Raw genomic sequence first — 20680 nt, forward strand, 5'->3', positions numbered from 1 at the left:
GCCTTGGCTGCAATACTCCGAATTCGGTCCTGTCCAATGCCTTAACCACAGGACTGCTGCCTTTTGCTGACAAAACTGTATAATGTAGACAAGGCCTAAGACTTTGGAACTTTTGGTGAGAGAGACTTTTGCTTTGAATTCACTTAGCTTGTTAAGTATCAGAGGGGTAGCCATGTCAGTCTGGATCTGTAAAAAGCGATAAAGAGTCCCGTGACACCTTATAGACTAACAGATATATTGGAGGATAAGCCTTCGTGAGTGAATAGCCACTTTGTCAGACGCATGTTAAGCTTGTTAAGTTAGGTATTAGTTGTGTTTTAACTTTTATTTCCTTGTAACCAATTCTGACTTTTATGCCTCATTACTTGAAATCACTTAAAATCTATCCTTCTATAATTAATACATTTGTTTTACTGTTTTATCTAAACCAGTGCATTTGGATTGAAATGCTTGGGAAACTTCATCTGGGAGAACAGGATTTTGGCATATCATTTTCTATTAATGAAATGACAGACTATCTATGAGCTTGTATTGTCCAGGGGGGTGCTGGGCAGTATAAGACACACATTTCTTGGGGGGAAGTCTGGGACTAGGAGTAATGTACATGCTGGAGGCTGTGAGCAGACCAGAAGTGGTTGCTCTCATGGCAAAGCAGTGTAAAAGGTACTGTGGGTTGGAGAACTGAGAGGATACAGCCATCTATCAGTCCAGACTGTACCCTGGGTAATGTCAGATCCATCTTTACTGAAAACTCAGCAAATACTTTACTAGAGAAGGGTGAAGTATTTTCTTCTGCATAAAGTAAAGCAAATGTTACATTAATCCCACTCTGTGCCAGCTTAGCTCTGTGGGCCATAAACCACTGCAGGCCTAGGATCTGATCAAACCCGCCATATTAAAACAGCTTTGGGTGAAACTTGGGGAATTCATCACTAAAATAAATAAATAAAATAAATAAAAGTTCTGCTGCTGATAAAGCACCCCCCCACACACACACACACTCCCCAGGAACGTCCCTTACAAAAGTTATAATCACCAAGGTTATAAAGACAAGACACACAGGTGCTGGGAAATTTTAGGAAGGATATAAAGAGAAACACAACAAATGGTATAATAAGCTCTAGTCAGAGCTTTTATGCTGACCATCTGCACAAACAAAAAGTCACAAATACGTTACAATTTAAACGTAAAAAAAAATGTAAAAGATTTAAGCAGGCAGGAGGACATGTAGGTGCCAGTGTGTATGGTTCAAATTTTTGTTACTTAGGAATGTGGGATAATGTGATAGTTTTGCCTATATAACGCAAATAAAAAACAAAGTTCTTTGGGAACCATTTCCGGACTGTGGTTCCACATCAAGCTCCTGAAATTCTTACCCCCCTGCATGACTGCGATGTCCAGAGGCATTGCCAGAAACCCCAGGACGAGGGGGACATTGGGAGTGGTGAGCATAAGAGATTTGCTTGGCATACGTGTTCTTTGTGTGCTGCTAATAAGTAGATGTTTAGAGCACAGCTGTGTAAGGCTCTTTCACTGGGAAAAGGTCCTGCAGAGGGGTCACGCCTTGAGCCCTCGGTAGAGTATAGGCAGGATGCTCTAGATTATGCGGGTAACACCATCACAAGAACAGCTCAGGTCATGAAGATAAGCCACATCAAGGCACAACTTGTTATACTTCACATCAGCACCACAAGCTGACCCGGAGCTCCGTCTCTAGTGGGCAACACTGCTGGGGGCATGAAAAAGGAAGGCTGATTCCAATGCACCAAGAGGATTTTTTCAGAGCCTCAGAGCGCTCCCCATCACAGGACGGGGAGGGGAGAGAGGCTGGCAGGGTCGGGAGCAAACAGGAAGAGTCCACCGAACAAGGGCTGTTTGGAAATTGCAGCAGTAAAGGCTCATGTTTTGTCTGCAGTGTCCGTTTGAGTCATGAGTGACTGGCAGATCCTGCCCTCCTGGAGTCAGAAAAGCAAGTCACAGGAGCACACGTTTAATGTGGGCTTGGGAAGTCCCTTTGGAGAAGCTGCCAGCCACCATCAGCTCCAAAGGAAGTGTTTATTTCTAACCCACAAGCCCACATCGTATTATGTAATCCAGGTATCTGGGTCCTGAGTTAGGATATCAGTGGGTGAAGGTCCAGCAGAATGGGAGGGGCTAAATCATCTGTAAAAAACAAAAAGTGCATTGGAGGCTGGGAACAAGTCAAAGAACAATGATGAACTCTGAAGACAGTGAGGAGTCCGGTGGCACCTTAAAGACTAACAGATTTATTTGGGCATAAGCTTTTGTGGGTAAAAAAACCTCACTTCTTCAGATGGCGATTCATAAACAGCAGAGGTTGACTCAGAGCAGCCCCAAGATCCATGCCCAGAAGAGGTTTGCAGGAACAAGGGCACACCTCACCATGAAACCTGTGTTTCAACCAGCATTAACCATGCAATTGGGGAAGTGAACACTGGGTTCCATTTCCACCTTTTGCTTGAAAGGAAGCCACCGATCTGAAGAGCCTCTGCTTCAGTGACCTCAGACCAAAGGGTGTGTCTTCACCTCCACAGTGCGATAGCTAACATGCTGTAAAATCCTAGTGTAAACGGGCAAGCTACAGTCATGCCACAATGTAGCTGGCTGTGTTGCACCGGAATACGACACCCCTGCGTGTACCCCAGAATTTGATAGCACTGCAGTCAGCCATTTTGTATGTTCAGCCATTGCCAGCGGAAAACCAGCTAATAGCTAGGAATAATAATACTAGAAATATTTTGAGATAATAAATAGTTTGTTGAAATTAGCAGAATTGGTGACTCAGTAGAGGTTACTATGCTGACCCACAAAGAGTCACTGTAGGTTGTGTGTTTTGTTAGAGCAATGGTTTTCAAACTTTTTGTATTGGTGACCCCTTTCACACAGCACGCCTCTGAGTGTGACCCCCCCCGCCCCCAGAAGAAAGTCCGGACAGTGTATTGTTCAGCAGACGAGAGCTCTTGGCTGGCTGTATGACCAGTATAGATTCGAAACACGGCTAGAACAGCGAAGTAAGGCAGCACAAGCTCTAGTTAGCAAGACGTTCGAGTTCCTTTCCTCTCACTCTGAACGCCACAAAGGAAATTCTCCAGGTGACTTTTGGAATCAGGAACACGCTGTAATGAAGTTCGCCATCCACTGCTCAGCTATTAAATTTCCCCCTCCCCCGAGGTTACTCACGCCATGTCTTTCCTTCCTCTCTGAGGGGAAGAATTCTGGGAAGCGTGAGGGCAGCTGTACACTTAAGCACTGCAATGGCCCAACTACACCCATGCAGCTGTGCTTCTGTAGCGCTTCAGTGAAGACGCTACAATGCCAATGGGACAAGGGGGCTAGGTCGGTATAACCCATTGTTCAGGGGCACCCCCGAGCGATACAGTTATACCGTGGAAGTTTATAGTGTAGACCTGGCCTGAGACTCTCATCACAAGAGGGGGCTAATTTATGAAGGGCCCATGTACTTCGCAAGTGCACTTCCAGACCGCAGAGGAGTGGCATTTGCCTGAGCAGTTCCACTCCCCTCAATCACCCTCCTACCCCACAACTCCCAATAGTTTACTGTTGAGCTATACTGCACACAAATGATGGATTCAGAAGGGCTCCTTCCTAAGCTGAAGCACAGCATGTGCCAGCAGCACCACGATGAAAGATGTGAAAGCCAAGGACACGGCTAAGGCATCATCCAGCTTTAAAAACATAACATCCGTGTGTGTGTGTTAAAATAGTGAGTACATGAACTCTGAAAACAGACGAGAACAGCACGGTTATAATTTGTGCCTCTTGACAATGCCCCTTTACACTAGATCAGAGTTCAGCTGCATATGGTAATAGCAAGTATCGAGACTGCTCATTAGCTACTCTGAAACACTGTTAGTGGATGTTGCATAACAGATGAAGACAGATCAACCTTTGTTAATGGCATGGGACTACCAATTTTCTGCAGGCAGGAACTGCACAGAATCCCTTCCCAGCCCAGGGTCCTGTATCCTCCTTGCGACAGACAGCAGTGCAGGAGCTCCAGACACCAACTTGTTATACTGGTCTTGAGAACTTACATTTAACATCCCCGTCCAACCAATCTCTTCAAAAGAGAAGCCAGTGGAGCATGCCGTTGTCAAAGGTTAGAAAGCTGTCGTGAATGCTCGGACTCCTATTTCTCTGAATAGGCTTCATTGAAGAATTACATTCACATGTCCTAAAATGTAACTTGTAAGTGGGTTGTCATGGAGTCTTGCTAACTCTCTAAAAATGTCATTTTATTTACAAAAATTCAACACTTTCCAAAAGATTCAATATTCAAGAGTGAGGAAATGAAGCTTCAGGGATCCAGCCACTTCTCCACTTGTGTATAACTCCTCATTCGGTATCACCCACCTGATTACGGTTCAGTATTTTATGCTTCTCAAGGCCCATGCAAACAGCACTGAGCTTCTCTCCTCTCTGATGAAGCAATATACTATAATGATGGTCCAATGATTAGGGTCAATTCTCTGCCCTACCACAGACTCAGGCAGGTCACTAAGGCCTGGTTTACACACAGTTTTTTGTACCATTTAACTAGGTCAGTTAGGTGTGTGATTTATTACAGAACTAGTTAAATCAGTACAACCTCCCAGTATGGATACTTTTATACCAGTATAGCCTATTCCCCCACATTCACTGGAATAAGCTCAGTATAAACACCTTTATACAGTATAACTGGGTCCACACTAGGAGGCTCATACTGATATAGCTATACTGGGGTAGCTCAAGTGGTACAACTTTTGTGTTAGCCAAGACCATAGTGTCTCTGTGTCTCAGTTCCCAGCTGTACAATGGGGACAATAGCCACACCCCACAGGGTGTTGTGAGGATTGTGAGGTGCTCAGATACTACAGAAACAGGGGCCAGACAAGTACGTTAAAGAGACAGATCAATATAAGCAATAATTGGAATTTCCAGAGAAAAAGCTACTAGGGGCTGTCGATTAATCGCTGTTAACTCATTCAATTAACTCAAAAAAATTAATCACGATTAAAAAAATTATTGCGATTAATTGCAGTTTTAATCGCACTGTTAAACAATAGAATACCAATTGAAATTTATTAAATATTTTTGCATGTTTTTCTACATTTTCAAATATTATTGAAACAATTACTACAACACAGAATACAAAGTGGGTATTCACCCACGAAAGCTCATGCTCCAATACATCTGTTAGTCTATAAGGCGCTACAGGACTCTTTTCTGCTTTTACAGATCCAGACTAACACGGCTACCCCTCTGATACTTGACAGAATACAAAGTGTACAGTGCTAACATATTATTTTTTTATTACAAATATTTGCACTGTAAAAATTATAAACAAAAGAAATAGTATTTTTCGATTCACCTCATACAAGTACCATAGTGCTATATCTTTATCATGAAAGTGCAACTTACAGATGTGGATTTTTTTTTTGTTACATAACTGCACTCAAAAACAAAACAGTGTAAAACTTTAGTGCTTTCAAGTCCACTCAGTCCTACCTATTGTTCAGCCAATCGCTAAGAGAAACAAGTTTCTTTACAGTTATGGGAGATACTGCTACCCACTTCTTAATTACAATGTCACCTGAAAGGGAGAACAAGCGTTCACGTGGCACTGTTGTAGCTAGTGTCACAAGATATTTGTGTGCCAGATGCGCTAAAGATCCATATGCTTCTTCGTGCTTTGGCCACCATTCCAGAGGACATGCTTCCATGCTGATGATGCTTGTTGAAAAAATAATGTGTTAATTACATTTGTGACCGAACTCCTTGGGGGAAAATTGTATGTCTCCTGCTCTGTTTTACCGGCATTCTGCCATATATTTTATCTTTAAGCAGTCTCACATGATGACCCAGCACATGTTGTTCGTTTTAAGAACACTTTCACTGCAGATTTGACAAAACGCAAAGAAGGTAGCAATGTGAGATTTCTAAAGATAGCTACAGCACTTGACTCAAGGTTTAAGACTCTGATGTGCCTTCCAAAATCTGAGAGGGGCCAGGTGTGGAGTCTGCCTTCAGAAGTCTTAAAAGAGCAACACTCTGATGCAGAAACTACAGAACCTTTTGCTGTTGGCATCTGACTCATATGATGAAAATGAACATGCATTGGTCTGCACTGCTTTAGATGGTTATCGAGCAGAACCTGTCATCAGCATGGACGCACGTGTGCTGGAATGGTGGTTGAAGCATGAAGGGATGTATGAATCTTTAGCGCACCTGGCACATAAATATCTTGCGACATCAGCTACAACAGTGCCATGCAAATGCCTGTTCTCACTTTCAGGTGACGTAAAAAAGAAGCAGGCAGCATTATCTCCTGCAAATGTAAACAGACTTGTTTGTCTGAGCGATTGGCTGAACAAGTAGGACTGAGTGCACTTGTAGGCTCTGAAGTTTTACATTGTTTTATTTTTGAATGCAGGTTTTTTGGTACATAATTCTACATTTGTACATTCTACATTTGTAAGTTCAACTTTCATGATAGAGAGATTGCACTACAGTGTTTGTATTAGGTGAATTGAAAAATACTATTTCTTTTGTTTTTGCAGTGCAAATATTTGTAATAAAAATAAATATAAAGTGAGCTCTGTACACTTTGTATTCTGTGTTGTAACTGAAATAAATACATTTGAAAATGTAGAAAACATCCAAAAATATTTAAATAAATGGCATCCTATCATTAACAGCATGATTAATTGCACGATTAATTTTTTTAATCGATTGACAGCCCTAAAAGCTACATTAAGACAGAGTTAAGGTGGAGGGCACATATCAATGATTTAGGGAAGAACTGTAATTACTGTAATTATCCCCAGCGCAACCATTATAAACTCGGGAAATACAGAGTTAAACACAAACATAAAATAAATCCAAACATGTGAAGGTGTGGAAATGCAATGAAAGCACCCACACAACTTTAACTCTGTCCTGTAGTGACATCATGAAATAATCATACAACTATGATTAATATATAACAGGGTTTGTCATTTCAAAGTAAACTGATTTTTAAAGACAGTTTTTCATTTTTTTCCCCTCATGATCTTATCATGTCTGGATTTCTTTTCAGGTTAATCTGGACTCTGAATTTCCTGGCTTTCCAATGCTGCTTGTTATTTTGGGCATTGCAGAATTCTGGCTTTCCAACCCTCGTGAACCATTTCAGCCAGGCAGCATGGACAAGAAAGCAGTTCCAGGTCTCAGCTCACCTTTCATAAATTGTATGCCGACATCAGCACCCCCTTCTCTCTCTGTGTGGGGGGCAAGGGAGCTGTACCAGAGACAGACTGGATTAAATGCTGTTGTGTGTCAGGCAGAAGTCACAGCCCAAGAATGGATTTTTTTAAAAGGACAATGTACATTTCAAATGTCAGGAGTGTCAGGAAAAGGTGGAGAATTTTATGTCAGCAAGGCATTCACCTCTCAAAACAAACACAAAGGGTGCGCCGGCACCATAAAGACACAAACTCAGTTCCACTAATTGCAGGTCATCAACACCATCTGCCCATCAGCCAGCCCTGAACAAGACCATTTAATCTGCCATCTGCTTACTAAGGGGGGATAAGCTCAGCCTAGCATTTCATTAGAGCTCACAAAGCTGGAGCATGATAGGGCCCTGAGATTCTAGGTTAATACATTTTATTTCAGAGAATGAACTAGATTACTGCTCCTAATGAAAAAGGAAGAAATTTACAGAGGTCTGTAAGCCGTGTGCCAAACCTACTGTTTACTCTCATGTCAAATGGTTAGCAGATTATTCAGGGGTTATTTTAAATAGAGTAATGGCACACTGGAACACTGACCATTGTTTATCAGCATCTAGCTGTGTTTAGTGGTGGCTAAATGGGTATCAGAAAAGGAGCACGATGTCCTCCATTGGTCAGCTGCAATGCAGGCAGACAGGCTGGGAGCCCCTCCACACCACTCCGACCCAGAGGAGGGGCTTGCACTTTGGATTAGCATAGATCTGTTTCAGACCAGTCAGGACAAACCTAATTTTATTCCTAAGTGAAAATAAATACTCCAACCGCCTGGGAAGTTAGTAACAGACTACAAACGGGGAAGTGCACATAGTTGCATAGCTGCCAGAATGCATGGCAAATACGAACAAAGATGTTCCTGGGGACAGCAATGAGTGCCGAAGCTTTAGTGAGAGAAGCATGTACAGAATGTGCTCTGTGCACCATGCTGTTCAGAGGAACATCTCCCTCTACACCAAGAACATTCCAAGCAAGACTGAAAATAGGAGCTGGGACTCAATTAATTTATCTTCTTAGCAGCTAAACATTCATCGCAAAACATGAACAACTGACAACCTAACGCAGAGCACCCTGAAACAAGTTCTGGATTTGTCACACTAGATCAGAACGTGGTGCAAGCCAGTGTAATATTCTACCAAGAGAAAAGTCCACAGTGGCCCCGGTCAATTGTGAAAGGCTCAGACATGAGGAAAATGACTTCTGACCCCGCAGGCAAATCAGCTTATGGTCTGAAGCATGAGATTTGCTTACCCACGGTTGATATGCACCTGACCTCTGCTCTGCTGAGTCCATGTCTCCTCATGTCTGGGAAAGGCAAGACTCTGAACACCAAAGGGTTAATGTTCCGACACGACAGATGATGTAAAATTGTGTTCTCTGAAACCATCCTGCTGAAGAAGGATGTTCTTAATATTAGCCCAGCTCAGTCTAAGGCAGTTTCAGAGTAGAAGAGTGAGGAAAACTCACTTCTAGCATAGGCCTTGTCTGTGCACCAATCTGCACCTATTTAGTTAAAACAGTGGCCTGTGGGAACACACTTATTTCCACTTAAACCAGATGTATTCAGATTTCATTTAAACCTGTTCCTTATGGAATTAAGCTAAAGCAAAGAAGCCTGGTTTAAACCAATATCTCTGCTCATCCACCCTTTTGCACCAGTTTAACTAAATCAATTTAAAAATCATACCATAAGTTCAACCTGTGCCATTCTGCATGCAGATAAGACCCCAGATTCTATGAAAACTGTGATTCAAAGCTCAGTACCAGGACAAGTGCAGTTGTGACAGTACTGGAAATCCATGAAGATGTATGTTGCGGGAGAAAAATAGGGACGTACCATATAACTCCACAGAAACAGAGGGAGAGGGTGAAAAATCGGGCAAAGATACAGCCAGAGGGATAGGACTGTGAAAAACCAAAACTGACCAATTTCATGGGCAAGTCAGTGACTCCATAACAATTCATGGCTTGTGTTGGATAAGGAATTCTCCAAAGTGCAGTTCTATTCTGAAAATTGACTCAAAATGTATAGTGGGGTTTTAAGACAATAACTTCAGATTGAACTTGCCCTCGTACTCCTGGTATCTGCTTGTGCGTTCCCGCAGCTGGGAAAAATGTGGGTCCCCTTCTATCTACTTGTCTTTCAGGAAGGTAGAGCCTGAAGCAGTTTCACTTACAATTTATGGGAAGTTGGGCAACTCGCTGCATGAGCAAAGCACAGAGAGCCAGACAGCAAACTGGAAAGAATTTACAGATGAGCCCTACGGGGTTTTTAAAAATTGGACATGTCTCTTTTTGATTTTGTTGTGATTCAGGGATGCTTGGAAGGATTCCCCCTCCCCGTACCCCTTTGTATTTTGTTAAACATGAAGGAAAAGTTGCCCTTTTAAAGTGGCTGGTTAGCAGGGTCCACAGGGACAGGAGAGGCACAGCAATCAAACCCATTTAACTATGTAAGAAGCCTCTACTGCAATAGTTCCAAATTTTATTAATTCACACGCTGCCTTCTTTATAAATTGTCATGAAGTGAATTGATAGAACATGAAACTCATGTGCAGGCAGTTCTCACACTTATAACACAATTGGTTCCTGAAAATTGTGTCGTAAGTTGAAACATTGTAACTCAGAACCACAATACACTCCATTGAAGGACCAAGTGTCGTAAAGTCGAAACCAACTGTCATAAGTCGTTAAGTGCCGTTCACCGTAAGTCGAACATAATAAAGTTGAGGACTGCCTGTACCACAGTTTGGGAACCCGTGATCTACTGCATGCAAACATATGAGCTGGATAAAGATGAACGTGTCAGACATGGAGGGGATATGGCAATAATTGTAGGTGTTCAGTTAAACAAGAACATTTTCATTTAAAGCAGGCTGCTGTCTGCACTAAATGAAAATGTTTTTCCAAGAGCCAAACAGAAGGGTAAATCTTACGGTGGTGGTTCAGGGACCCCATAGAGTCTATAAGGTAAAAGCATGAGATATTTTGGGCAGAATGTCCTGCCCCCACCATTCCTGTGGACTGGACCATTCTGTGTAAGGTTGTGCTGTTTCCATAGGAACAGCCACTACCATGCAGGATCACTGGGCCATCTAGTCTGGGACCCTGTTCCTTTGCATCACTGTAACTGGGTACATGAGAATTTACCCGCTAATCTTATTTCTGTGGGTCTAGGTAACAGCTGAGCCCAACAGGGACTAGACCTTTTGGCAGCTCTAGACTTGCACCCATCCTTTGTGAGCCCCAGATTTCATTCTGACCTTGCACAGACCAATTGGTAAGACAAATGAAGCCAGGCATTCCTTATGAACAGGAAGCACTGACCAAAAATATGACACTATTCCACTCCTGGGAGAGCCTGAGGAGTTGCTGTCTGGGGCCACAGGAGGAAAGATTTTACTTGGTAAGTTCATTTCTCTGACTCCAGACTAGCCATCCCAAAGGAACTCACTACAGTGAAAAACCCAGGACAAGGAGAGTAGGACAGAAAAAAACATCTCTACGTGCTTCATTTCATATCTGCCCGAAGGTGCATATCTGAAGAGACAGTGAGTCTGCAGTGCTTGTTGAACACATGCACTAATATCAGGCAGCCAATCTGCAGATCTCCTGTTACACGATTTGCTACAATCCTGTCAGAGTGGGCTCTAAGCCCAGCATGGCTACGTACCCTAGCTACGTAGCAAGTTTGGTTAGACAGGTTCTAATTCACTCAGATCACACATCCGGAAACAGGAAAGTTTTTTTGGCTCCCTGCCAAGAAGAAATAGGGGGAATCTCATTTTCCTTCAGTTCTTACTTCTAGCTAGTAAAGGTTTAGGTGTGTGTTGTGCCCATGGATGTGAGCTAAGCCCAAAGCTGGGGACAAAGCGCCTAAAGCCAGGAACAGTTTCCTGGTGATGGTAAAGAGGGATATCAGCGTAAGTCAGAAAGAAGGGAATGTGTATCAGACTATTTGAGGTGTGCATTAATGGAAATACTGGTGCCCGTATTTCTCGGCCATTAGTTTGTCTGTGGCTAGTTCTGTTTAGTGGTGGCTACATGAGGGTTTTGTCCACTGGTCAGCTGGGATGCAAAAAGACAAGTGGAAAGCTTCTCCGTGCTGCTCTGTTCAAGAGAACAATTCCATGTGCACACAACAACATTGGGGTTATGCAGATTCCAAAAAAACAGCATGACCCACCAAAGGATTTTAGTGAACTTTGTGGTCCTCTACTCCTTAAAGTTGTCTGTCCATGGTCTAGAATGCCCTAGTTTTAGGGCTTGTTAATTCATCACTGGGGGAATTACAGTAGCTGGTGTATTAAGAATGAAGTGGACATGCTGCTCTGGCTCCCAGGTCTGAACTCAAAAAAATGCTTGGGCCGGATCACAGTTCTGAACATAACAGGGTCAATGCTGCAGCCGCCACTTCAGAAAGAACAAGGCAAATGTCATACTGCTTAATACAAAGTTAAACGTCCAAGTTAATGCATGAAGTAATGGCTTCAGAAACATCCTGCCAAGCCTAAAAGGGGTGAGTTAAACTGGACAGGAAAGCTGGAATCAGGGCTAGTCACTGTTAATAGTGACTGCTGAAAAACGTGAACCCTGGTCACAAATGAAATACAAATCAAACAGGAATAACAACTGTCCTTCCAATCCCAGAAAGAGACCTCTGCTCTCCAAACAGAGGCAAAGCTACCCTCTGGCAGTGTCTGGACTCTGCCACTAACCCCAAGTGATGTATTTGATGCATCAGTTCCTCACAATCAGAGAACAATATTTTTGTCCATTTCAGTTCCCAGCCTGCTGAGAAAGAGGCCAGTGAAATACACACGTAATCAAACCAGACACTGCAGAGCTGCTATTGGCAAGTAGTTCTTCGGCAGAGTTGTGCTATAGGCTTTGTTCACAGGGATACTTACAAGGAGGGGCTTGGGGAGGATATTGTGGAAGAGAATACTATTATGTCACAGCCTTGTCACCAGGTGGCATCCTTTTGTACTCCCTTTGTAAAAATCTCAGACCCGCTCCCAAGACAAGAAAGAGCGCAGCCCTTCCCCTCTCCCTCCAGCACTGCACAACTGGCTTATGGGTGTAGATTTCGTGCTCCTTGTACCAGGGCCGCCCAGAGGATTCAGGGGGCCTGGGGCAAAGAAATTTTGGGGGCCCCTTCCATAAAAAAAATTGCAATACTATATTCTCGTAGGGGCCCCTGCAGGGCCCAGGCAAATTGCCCCACTTGCTCCCTGCCAGAGGCAGCCATGGGAAAAATAAACCTTCCGCATCTCGGCACAAATCCAGCTTTAAGAAAACTTTTTTACAAGGTATCGCTGGTTCTCAGCATCAGCTAGTGATAAAAGGCACTAAAGCTCATTAAAAGGGCTGGACAAATATTTTCCGTCAAAACTTTTTTTGGATCGAAAACTAGGGGTTTTTAAAAAGCAAAAAAAATCACGTCTGTTTTCCTTCAAAATTTGTTGTGGTTTTTTTAAATTAAAAAGCTGAAATTAGTCTACCAAAACCTGAATATGGTTTGGGGTTTCAGAAGTGTGCGGCCAAATGTTTGCTGCTTGCTGTGTTTGATTGTTTAAAGAAACACTAAAAAATTCTGCTTAAAAAGATCCAAAACTTTTGAACCACCTCAGCTTGTGACCAAACACCTGAGCCCATCCAGTCAGAGATTTTTCCAGGGTTCTCATACTCTGCTGGCTTTCTTGACTCATATCTGTCTCCATAACTTTGGGTTCATTTAGGTTAGAACATAAGAACAGCCATACTGGGTAAAACCAAAGGTCCATCCAGCCCAGTATCCTGTCTACCGACAATGGCCAATGCCAAGTGCCCCAGAGGGAGTGAACCTACAGGTAATGATCAAGTGATCTCTCCCCTGCCATCCATCTCCACCCTCTGACAAACAGAGGCTAGGGACACCATTCCTTACCCATCCATAGCCATTAATGGACTTAGCCTCCATGAATGTATCTGTTTCCTAGAGACTGGCTCCATGGGGTCCCTCACAAACTGGAGATAGTTACTGTGGGTTTGTCTTTAGTACAGCTTATGTACATACTCCACGAACTGAGCATTTGAGCTTGTTCCAGAATCTGGGATGAGCCCATGTTGTGAAAACTGACATGCTCAAAATAGCACATGCATGTGAATGGACACAGGGTGCTAAAATTAAATTAACCCAGGGGTTCTCAAACTGGGGATCGGGACCCCTCAGGGGGTCACAAGGTTATTACTGGGGGTCGTGAGTTGTCAACCTCCACCTCAAACCCCGCTTTGCCTCCAGCATTTATAATAGTGTTAAATATACAAAAAAGTGTTTTCAATGTATGGAGGGGGAGTCGCACTCAGAGGTTTGCTATGTGAATGGGGTCACCAGGACAAAAAAGTTTGAGAACCACTGAATTAAATCCTCTGAAGCCTCAGGGAATGCCGGGGGGTGGGAGGAAGGTGTCTCCCTTGGTAGGGTCAGGAAGGAGGTAGGTGGTGTAGGATATTGCTCTTCTCATGTGATCCCTGCCCCAGTGGCTAATTTTAAATGAAGCTACTCTCCCCTGACATGAATCTCCCTATGGCACTGAAATTAAATATAGACTATAATTTGGCATTTGAGAAGTAAAACGGATGGTAGCCCTAATGGAAAAGCTAACAGCTTGGCTCTTCTGCAAGCCTCAAACTGCTGAATGAGCTTTAGAGTAGGGAAGGCTGTGCCTCCCAAACAGCCTGGCCCTGCCCCCTATCTGACCCCCCTACTTCCTGCCCCCCAACTGCCCACCCCCCTCAGAATCCCCGACCTATCCTGTTCCTTGCCCCCTCACCATTCCCAAGAGACCCACCACTACCACCCCGGGACCCCACCCCTGCTCCCTGTCCCGACTGCCCCAACCTCTATCCACCCCCCCACTGAGTCTTGACAAACCCCCGGAACACCCACAATCCAACCCCCCCATTCCCTGTCCCCTGACCACCCCCCCTCCACCTCTGCCCCCTCCCTGTGCCCTGACTGTCCCCAGGACTTCCTGCCCCTTAGCCAACCCCCCCCCCCCGGCCCCTTACCCCTGGCGCCTCGCTCACCCGGAACCTTAGCGCGTTGTATCCAGCAGTGTCCCTGAACAGCGGTGCGGCATGGCTCCGGCGGGGCTCCTGAACTCCGCCCCACTCAGAACCACATGGTAAGGGGGTGGGGCTGGGAGCTCAGGAGTCCCGCCGGAGCCACAGTGCACTGCTGTTCAGGGACACTGCTGGATCCGTTGAGGCTCTGGGTGAGGGGCAGAGGCGGGGTCGGGCTAGGGCGGGAGCCCCACCCGTTCTCTTGGGGGCCCCTGTGGAGCCCGGGGCCTGGGGCAAATTGCCCCACTTGCCCCCCCCCGGGCGGCCCTGCCTTGTACAAGCCACTGTCACAGACAGGAGACCCAATTAGACCAGCCTCAGGTCTGAGCTGATGTAACAGATATTAAGTTCCAGCAGTGGTAGAAACCTAAAGTCACTGCTTAGGTCTGATTCAGTATTCCTTGGCATGCGGATGGCTGAGGCAGACAGCCGTGCCCCGCAGTGGCACTTGGCAGGAGGATGAGGCGGTGGTGGCACTGAATCACAAAAGCAGCTGTAACTGGATGCTAAAAAGACACTACAATGAATTGAGAGCTCCTGCAAGCAGCATCCTGTCTCCTGCTCATTTGTTGCCATGGACACTGGTCCTCCACTGATCCAACCCACCAAGATCAGGCATTCCTCTGCCGGCGCTCACTTCACTGCCGTCTGCTGGCTACGGGGCTGCTTGGCAACTCTGCCACGATTCAGCAGCGTGGGGCGAATGCAGGCCTCAGCTACTCTGCCACTTTGAGAGGGCCTGGGGTTGAAACAAGTGAGGGCAGAACAGGACCGCATGGAGCTCGTCCAAACATGGCTTCGCTGGCTGCCCACCCTCTTTCCATGGGGTAGGGTTCCCCTGTGTTCCAAACATGTCTAGTTAGTCTCTACAGACTGGGGTGTGCCTTGGGGAGAGCATGTGGGAGATGGTGCGGCTTGATGGGAAAGGGGGACTGAAGAGAAGTGAGGCCTTTTATACCATGGGGGCTTTCCTGCCCCCCCACCCCCCCAGACCAGCACCTTCTGCCAAGCTTGGACAGCTGCCAGCAAGGAGAGAGAGGGAGCCAGCTCTGAACAGGCAAAGCCTAGGCTGCTTTGGAGATTCAGAAGATGCCCAGGGAATGGTTACTACTGCCCTCTCCCATCCCCAGGCCCCAAGCACACTGCCCCTGTGCTCCCCTTACTCACCATACACAGGCCTCAGCAGGTAGCACCTGTGCTCCATGAGCCCTGATCACCTCCTAACCCAAGCACACTGCATCTGTGCTGCTCACACACATACAGATCCCAGGCCCCATGCACAGCACCATTGCTCCCCTCCTAGGACCAAGCCTTACAAACCTGTGTGCCTCTCCCCAGTGCAACCAGGCCTGGCACCTGAGCTCCCCTCGCCCTTTCCTGCACACAAACAGGATGGTGGGGGAACCTGTTTTCATTGCATTAGCTACTTTGAAGGCAACAAAAGCAAAGTGATCCAGAGTCACTGCTGCTGTCTTCCCCTGCCCCTCTGGACACTGTAGCTGTAATAGGGTTTGATTAATGCTCTGAGGACTTCAGAACAACGGCAATTTTGAAATCCACTTCCAGCTGGGATAACTAGGCCCAGTAGGCAGAGTTAGAGCCCAGCTGCCCTGGATTGTCGCATCCTGCCTGCTCAGAAACCAGTACCTTGTATCTTTTGATAGGGGGCTCCCCAAAGACACTGCGAGACAAACTGCCTGATCGCTGCTGCATTTATGGCTCTGCCTTTTCGGGCAGCCAGAGGAATCATTCCCTCTAAAAAGCTGAGTTTTATATAGAGTGGAGTCAGACAGCCCTTGAGAGCCCACTTCTGCAGCTACTTTGCTAGCACATCACAGCAGTGAGCGCTGGCCCTGCCCTTCACAAGCAGAATGCTGGAGTAGCAACAGCAGAGTCTTCACAGCAGGGGAGGAAGAGAAGCCAACAGCCACGCATGGTTCCATGTGTTGCTCCAGCCTGTTTTGACTGGGTGCAGGACGGGGTGTCACTTGGCAGAGCAGCTTGGGCCTGCCCCCGACAAGCCTGCCAGGTAACACCAATGCCATGTGCTGCACAGTGAAGAATCAGCCCAACTGCAATGCAGGGAAGCCATGCGGTTTAATGGTTCCTCTGTAGGGATCATTCTATAGCAACAAGGCAGAGACCACAGTTGTCTTCTGCACTGGTCTGTCAGGATGAAGCGTATCAGGAGGAATTACTACAGCTTTGCCATGAGTGGGCGTCAGGCAATCTGCCCATCTCTAGGTCAACTGATCCCAATGCTATTTAGCACTTCACATCTTCAGAGTGCTGAAGCAACTGAACTACGGCAAGAACAAGCCATTGTGCCCCCTGCCTCCCTTGTCAGCCAATGCGCGGGGTGGGATCTGCGTCTTCACACCAATTTGGTGGCACACGCAGCAGAGCTGCATGAGTTTAACATGTTGCAAGTAATGAACTTACACAGGAGACAAATCTGTCCAGCACTGGGTGTTGCTACAACAGCAAACATGGTACAGTGCGCTAGAGGAGCATGTCCAGAATACAAGCAATTAGCCATGTCTAGTGACAGCTTCCAGCTCCACTCCCAGGCCTCTGTTTTACCAATAAAACGACACTGCTTATTTGCTGAGACTGCCACTTTGCAGGACAACAGGAATTACTCCCCCCGTTTCTCCTCCCAAAGCTACACATCCATGCCCTTTGATAAGTATACATTGCCAAACAGTAGAGCTCATGAGTGGAGGGCAGAGATGCAGGAAAGAGCAGGCACTGCCTGACTGATGTGGTGCATAGGTGGAGCACACCGAGAACAAACCCAGCTGTCCCACCACTTCCCTTCGCTACTTTAGACATCCCTGGAAGAGTTTGATGGTATTAGGAATTTCCTTGCCAACTCACTGAATCTTGCAGCTCAGTCTGAGCCCTAATTTGACATTCCTGTCATGGAGCTCACTGTGTCACCATTTGGCACTGGGACTTCACTGCAGGGGAAGCTGAGCTGAGTGGGCGATGGTCTTGTTAACATAGACAGTGAAACAGAGGAAGGGAGAAGGCCCAGGACTGGAGGCTGCTCCCCAGGAGATTTTCCCGTTTTGCTCAGTGAAATCTTTACAGGCTCAAGGCAGAAGACTGAGCTAATAAAAGCCCATCTGAACTATGATGGGTCATGTCTGCGTTCAGCATTGGTTACGACATGGGCCATTTGCTGCTTTCTGCGCAGAGGCTGTCAGTAACAGATCCCTTCTGGCTGCATGCTCCTTACCTGGCAGTCAAAGTCCTGGAAGTGCCGAGCAGCATTCTGTCAATGAGAAAAGAAAAACCGTCAGCATTCAGCACGGCTCCCCGAGAACAAATCGACAAATCTGCTGTCAACAGCTAGGCATGACTATGTTGGGTAAAGTCAACATAGCTATGTCGGCAAAACCCCTGGTGTGGACACAGCTATGCCAACAGCAGAGTGCTACTTGCCACTTAGCTGATGCTGTTTGGGGAGGTAGCGTAACTAGGCCAGCAGTTTCCTCCTGCCACTGTCTTGCCGGCTCTGCTGACACAGTGGCCAAGACTACTGCAGTGCTTCTCAACCAGTGGTACACACGCACCACAGGGGTAGGCAGAGGTCTTCCGGGGGTACAGCAACTTTTCTAGATATTTGCCTAGTTTCACAATGAGCTACAGAGAAAGCACTAGCAAAGTCAGTACAAACTAAAATTTCACACAGAATTACTTACTCTGCTCTATATACTATACACAGAGTACAATATTTATATTCCAGTTGGTTTACTTAATAATTATATGGTAAAAATGAGAAAGTCGGCACTTCCTCAGTGCTAGTGTGCTGAGACCCTTTTGTATTTTTAGGTCTGATTTTGTAAGCAAATAATTTTTAAGTAAGGTGAAACTTGGGGTATGCAAGACAAGAAGTCTGGAAAGATTGAGACCCACTGCTCTACTGTACACAAGCCATAAGTCTCTGACCATGTCCAGCATCAGAAGCAGGTTCAAGAACCCTTCAGTGAGTAATTACGGAATAACCTGTCCATAAGGGAAGTGACCTGGAGTGAATGAAGAGCACTAGTTTCATTAGGAGGGTCTGCTCATCACAGCTGCCATTATCGATCTGAATGCAGAATTACTTAAGGCAATACTGCTAAATCTTAGTTTCACAAAATTCTCCATGTCTCTGTTATACCCTAAATGAAACCAAACCCCCATTCACTCAGGGGGATGGTGGATATTTACCAATTCATACATTAAGGCCAGAAGGGACCATTGTGACCAGCTAGTCTGACTTCCTGCATAGCACAGGCCAGAGAATCCACCCAGCAATTCCTGCATCAAACCCATGACTACTGAACAGGAGCAGATCTTTTAGAAAGACATCCAATCTTGATTTAAAGGTTTCAAGGGATAGAGGATCTGCCACTTCCCAAGGTAATTTGTTCGTGTTAATTAGCCTCACTATTAAAAAGTTGGACCTTATTTCTAGTGCAAATTGGTCTAGCTTCTGCTTCCACCTACTAGACAAACTTATTATGCCTTTGTCTGCCATACTGAAGAGCCTTCTATTATAAGATCTTCACCCCATGTAGGTACTTACAGATGGGTGAAATCACCTCTTAACAGTCTCTGATTTTAGGCAGAGCAGGCAGCAACATCTATAGCTAAGGTTGCCAACTCTTTCTACTATAAGACCCTGCTTTCAGTTGCTTTCCCAAACTTCGACAGTTCAGGCTGAATGTCTGCCTCAGGCTGAAATTCTGTTTTGAACATTTTAGCTAAACTGGTCCCACTGTTTCCAAGAACAAGGTTGTGGAAAAGTATATTTTTGCCTATATTAAAAATGCTTACAACCATTTTGTTGAGACCTTTAGTGCCTTCCTGCTTTGGAGCAGGGTCAGATATGTACCTTTTGCTGTAAAAATTTGTTGATGCTCACACTTTGCACATGGTCAGTAGAGGTTGGTCAGAAGCTGGCAGCTAAATTCTCAGAGGATTCCACAGAAACTTAGCATGCTCCAGCCCAGAGCTGCAGGGGTTGCACAGGTCTTTCCTTGCAATTGATCCTCCCACTATTAGGCATCAGAACTGAGAGCAGGGACACTGTCATGTTCTCTCAACGTCTCCTTAACAGGTAGTACTCAGGCAAGGTAGAGGAGAAGAAGAAAGCAGCCTGATTCAAATGCAGAAGGATGTGGAGCAGAAAGGGATCAGGATGGGGGAGGACAGAGGTAGTAGGGTCTACCCATAAATGAGACTTTTCTCCAGAACCTGGAAAAGAACCTAGAATTCCTGAAACCCAATATTCCTATGCTCCAGCAAACAACTGTGAAATCCTCTGGCAGTGTGTGTCTCACTAGTGGCTTGTCCATCTACAGAATAATGGCCAACTAGTGCATGCAGGTAGCTCAAGTGACAGGCATCTGTGCTGTGGATCTAAAAGCTCCATCCCTGATGATGATCCAGTTCAGGGGATCAATATGATAGAGTTTTCTCAGTTTACTCTTTTAAAAACCTTAGAAAATTACATGCAAGCCCTCCTCCCACCAATATTAAATACAACGTTTGCAAAATCAAGCACTCAGGACAGGAAATGCCAGAATTAAGACTGTGTAACCATAATTCACCCCCCTTGTACATATGCATTATGTTACAGACAAATTACATGAGTGAGGAATAGCTCAGTGGTTTGAGCACTGGCCTGCTAAACCCAGGGTTATAAGTTCAATCCCTGAGGGGGCCATTTAGGGAACTGGGGTAAAAAAAATCAACAAAACAAAACTGTGGATTTGTCCTGCTTTGAGCAGGGGGTTGGACTAGATGATCTCCTGAGTTCCATTCCAACCCTGATATTCTATGAGCACATGCTACTTTTCCACAGGATCCCTGCCACATTCAGTGCACAAGATGGATCTGCTCTGGGGATGAATCAGGGTTGTGTATGAAGGAGATTATCTTGTTTGTTGCAGAAATCAGAAACTGTGTAGTGAATGATGCTGGGGCTTGCAGGAAGGGAAAAGATGATCCCATGCTTAAGGCAGTTGAATGCTGCCCTGGAGAACTGGATTTGACCCCTGCCTCTGCCACAAAGTTACCTGTAAAAGCAGCAAAGAGTCCTGTGGCACCTTATAGGCTAACAGACATATTGGAGCATGAGCTTTCATAGGTGAATACCCACTTTGTCAGATGCATGTAGTGGAAATAGTGGGATATTTCCACTACATGCATCCAACGAAGTGGGTATTCACCCACAAAAGCTCATGCTCCAAAATGTCTGTTAGCCTATAAGGTGCCACAGGACACTC

At 45.5% G+C, this 20680-nt stretch overlaps 1 protein-coding gene across 3 annotated transcripts in view; it reads right to left on the reverse strand.

The window, feature by feature from the left end:
• Positions 1-20680, reverse strand: part of NDRG3 (NDRG family member 3) — a 121747-nt gene that overhangs the window by 21933 nt on the left and 79134 nt on the right. For all 3 annotated transcript variants that reach the window (XM_050918630.1, XM_050918631.1, XM_050918629.1), the window contains one exon: positions 17641-17676. In XM_050918630.1, coding sequence (XP_050774587.1) covers positions 17641-17676 — 36 coding nt within the window. The remainder of the gene's footprint in view (positions 1-17640; positions 17677-20680) is intronic.

Source organism: Gopherus flavomarginatus, chromosome 11 (genome assembly GCF_025201925.1).
Source record: "Gopherus flavomarginatus isolate rGopFla2 chromosome 11, rGopFla2.mat.asm, whole genome shotgun sequence".
NCBI classification, from domain to species: domain Eukaryota; kingdom Metazoa; phylum Chordata; order Testudines; family Testudinidae; genus Gopherus; species Gopherus flavomarginatus.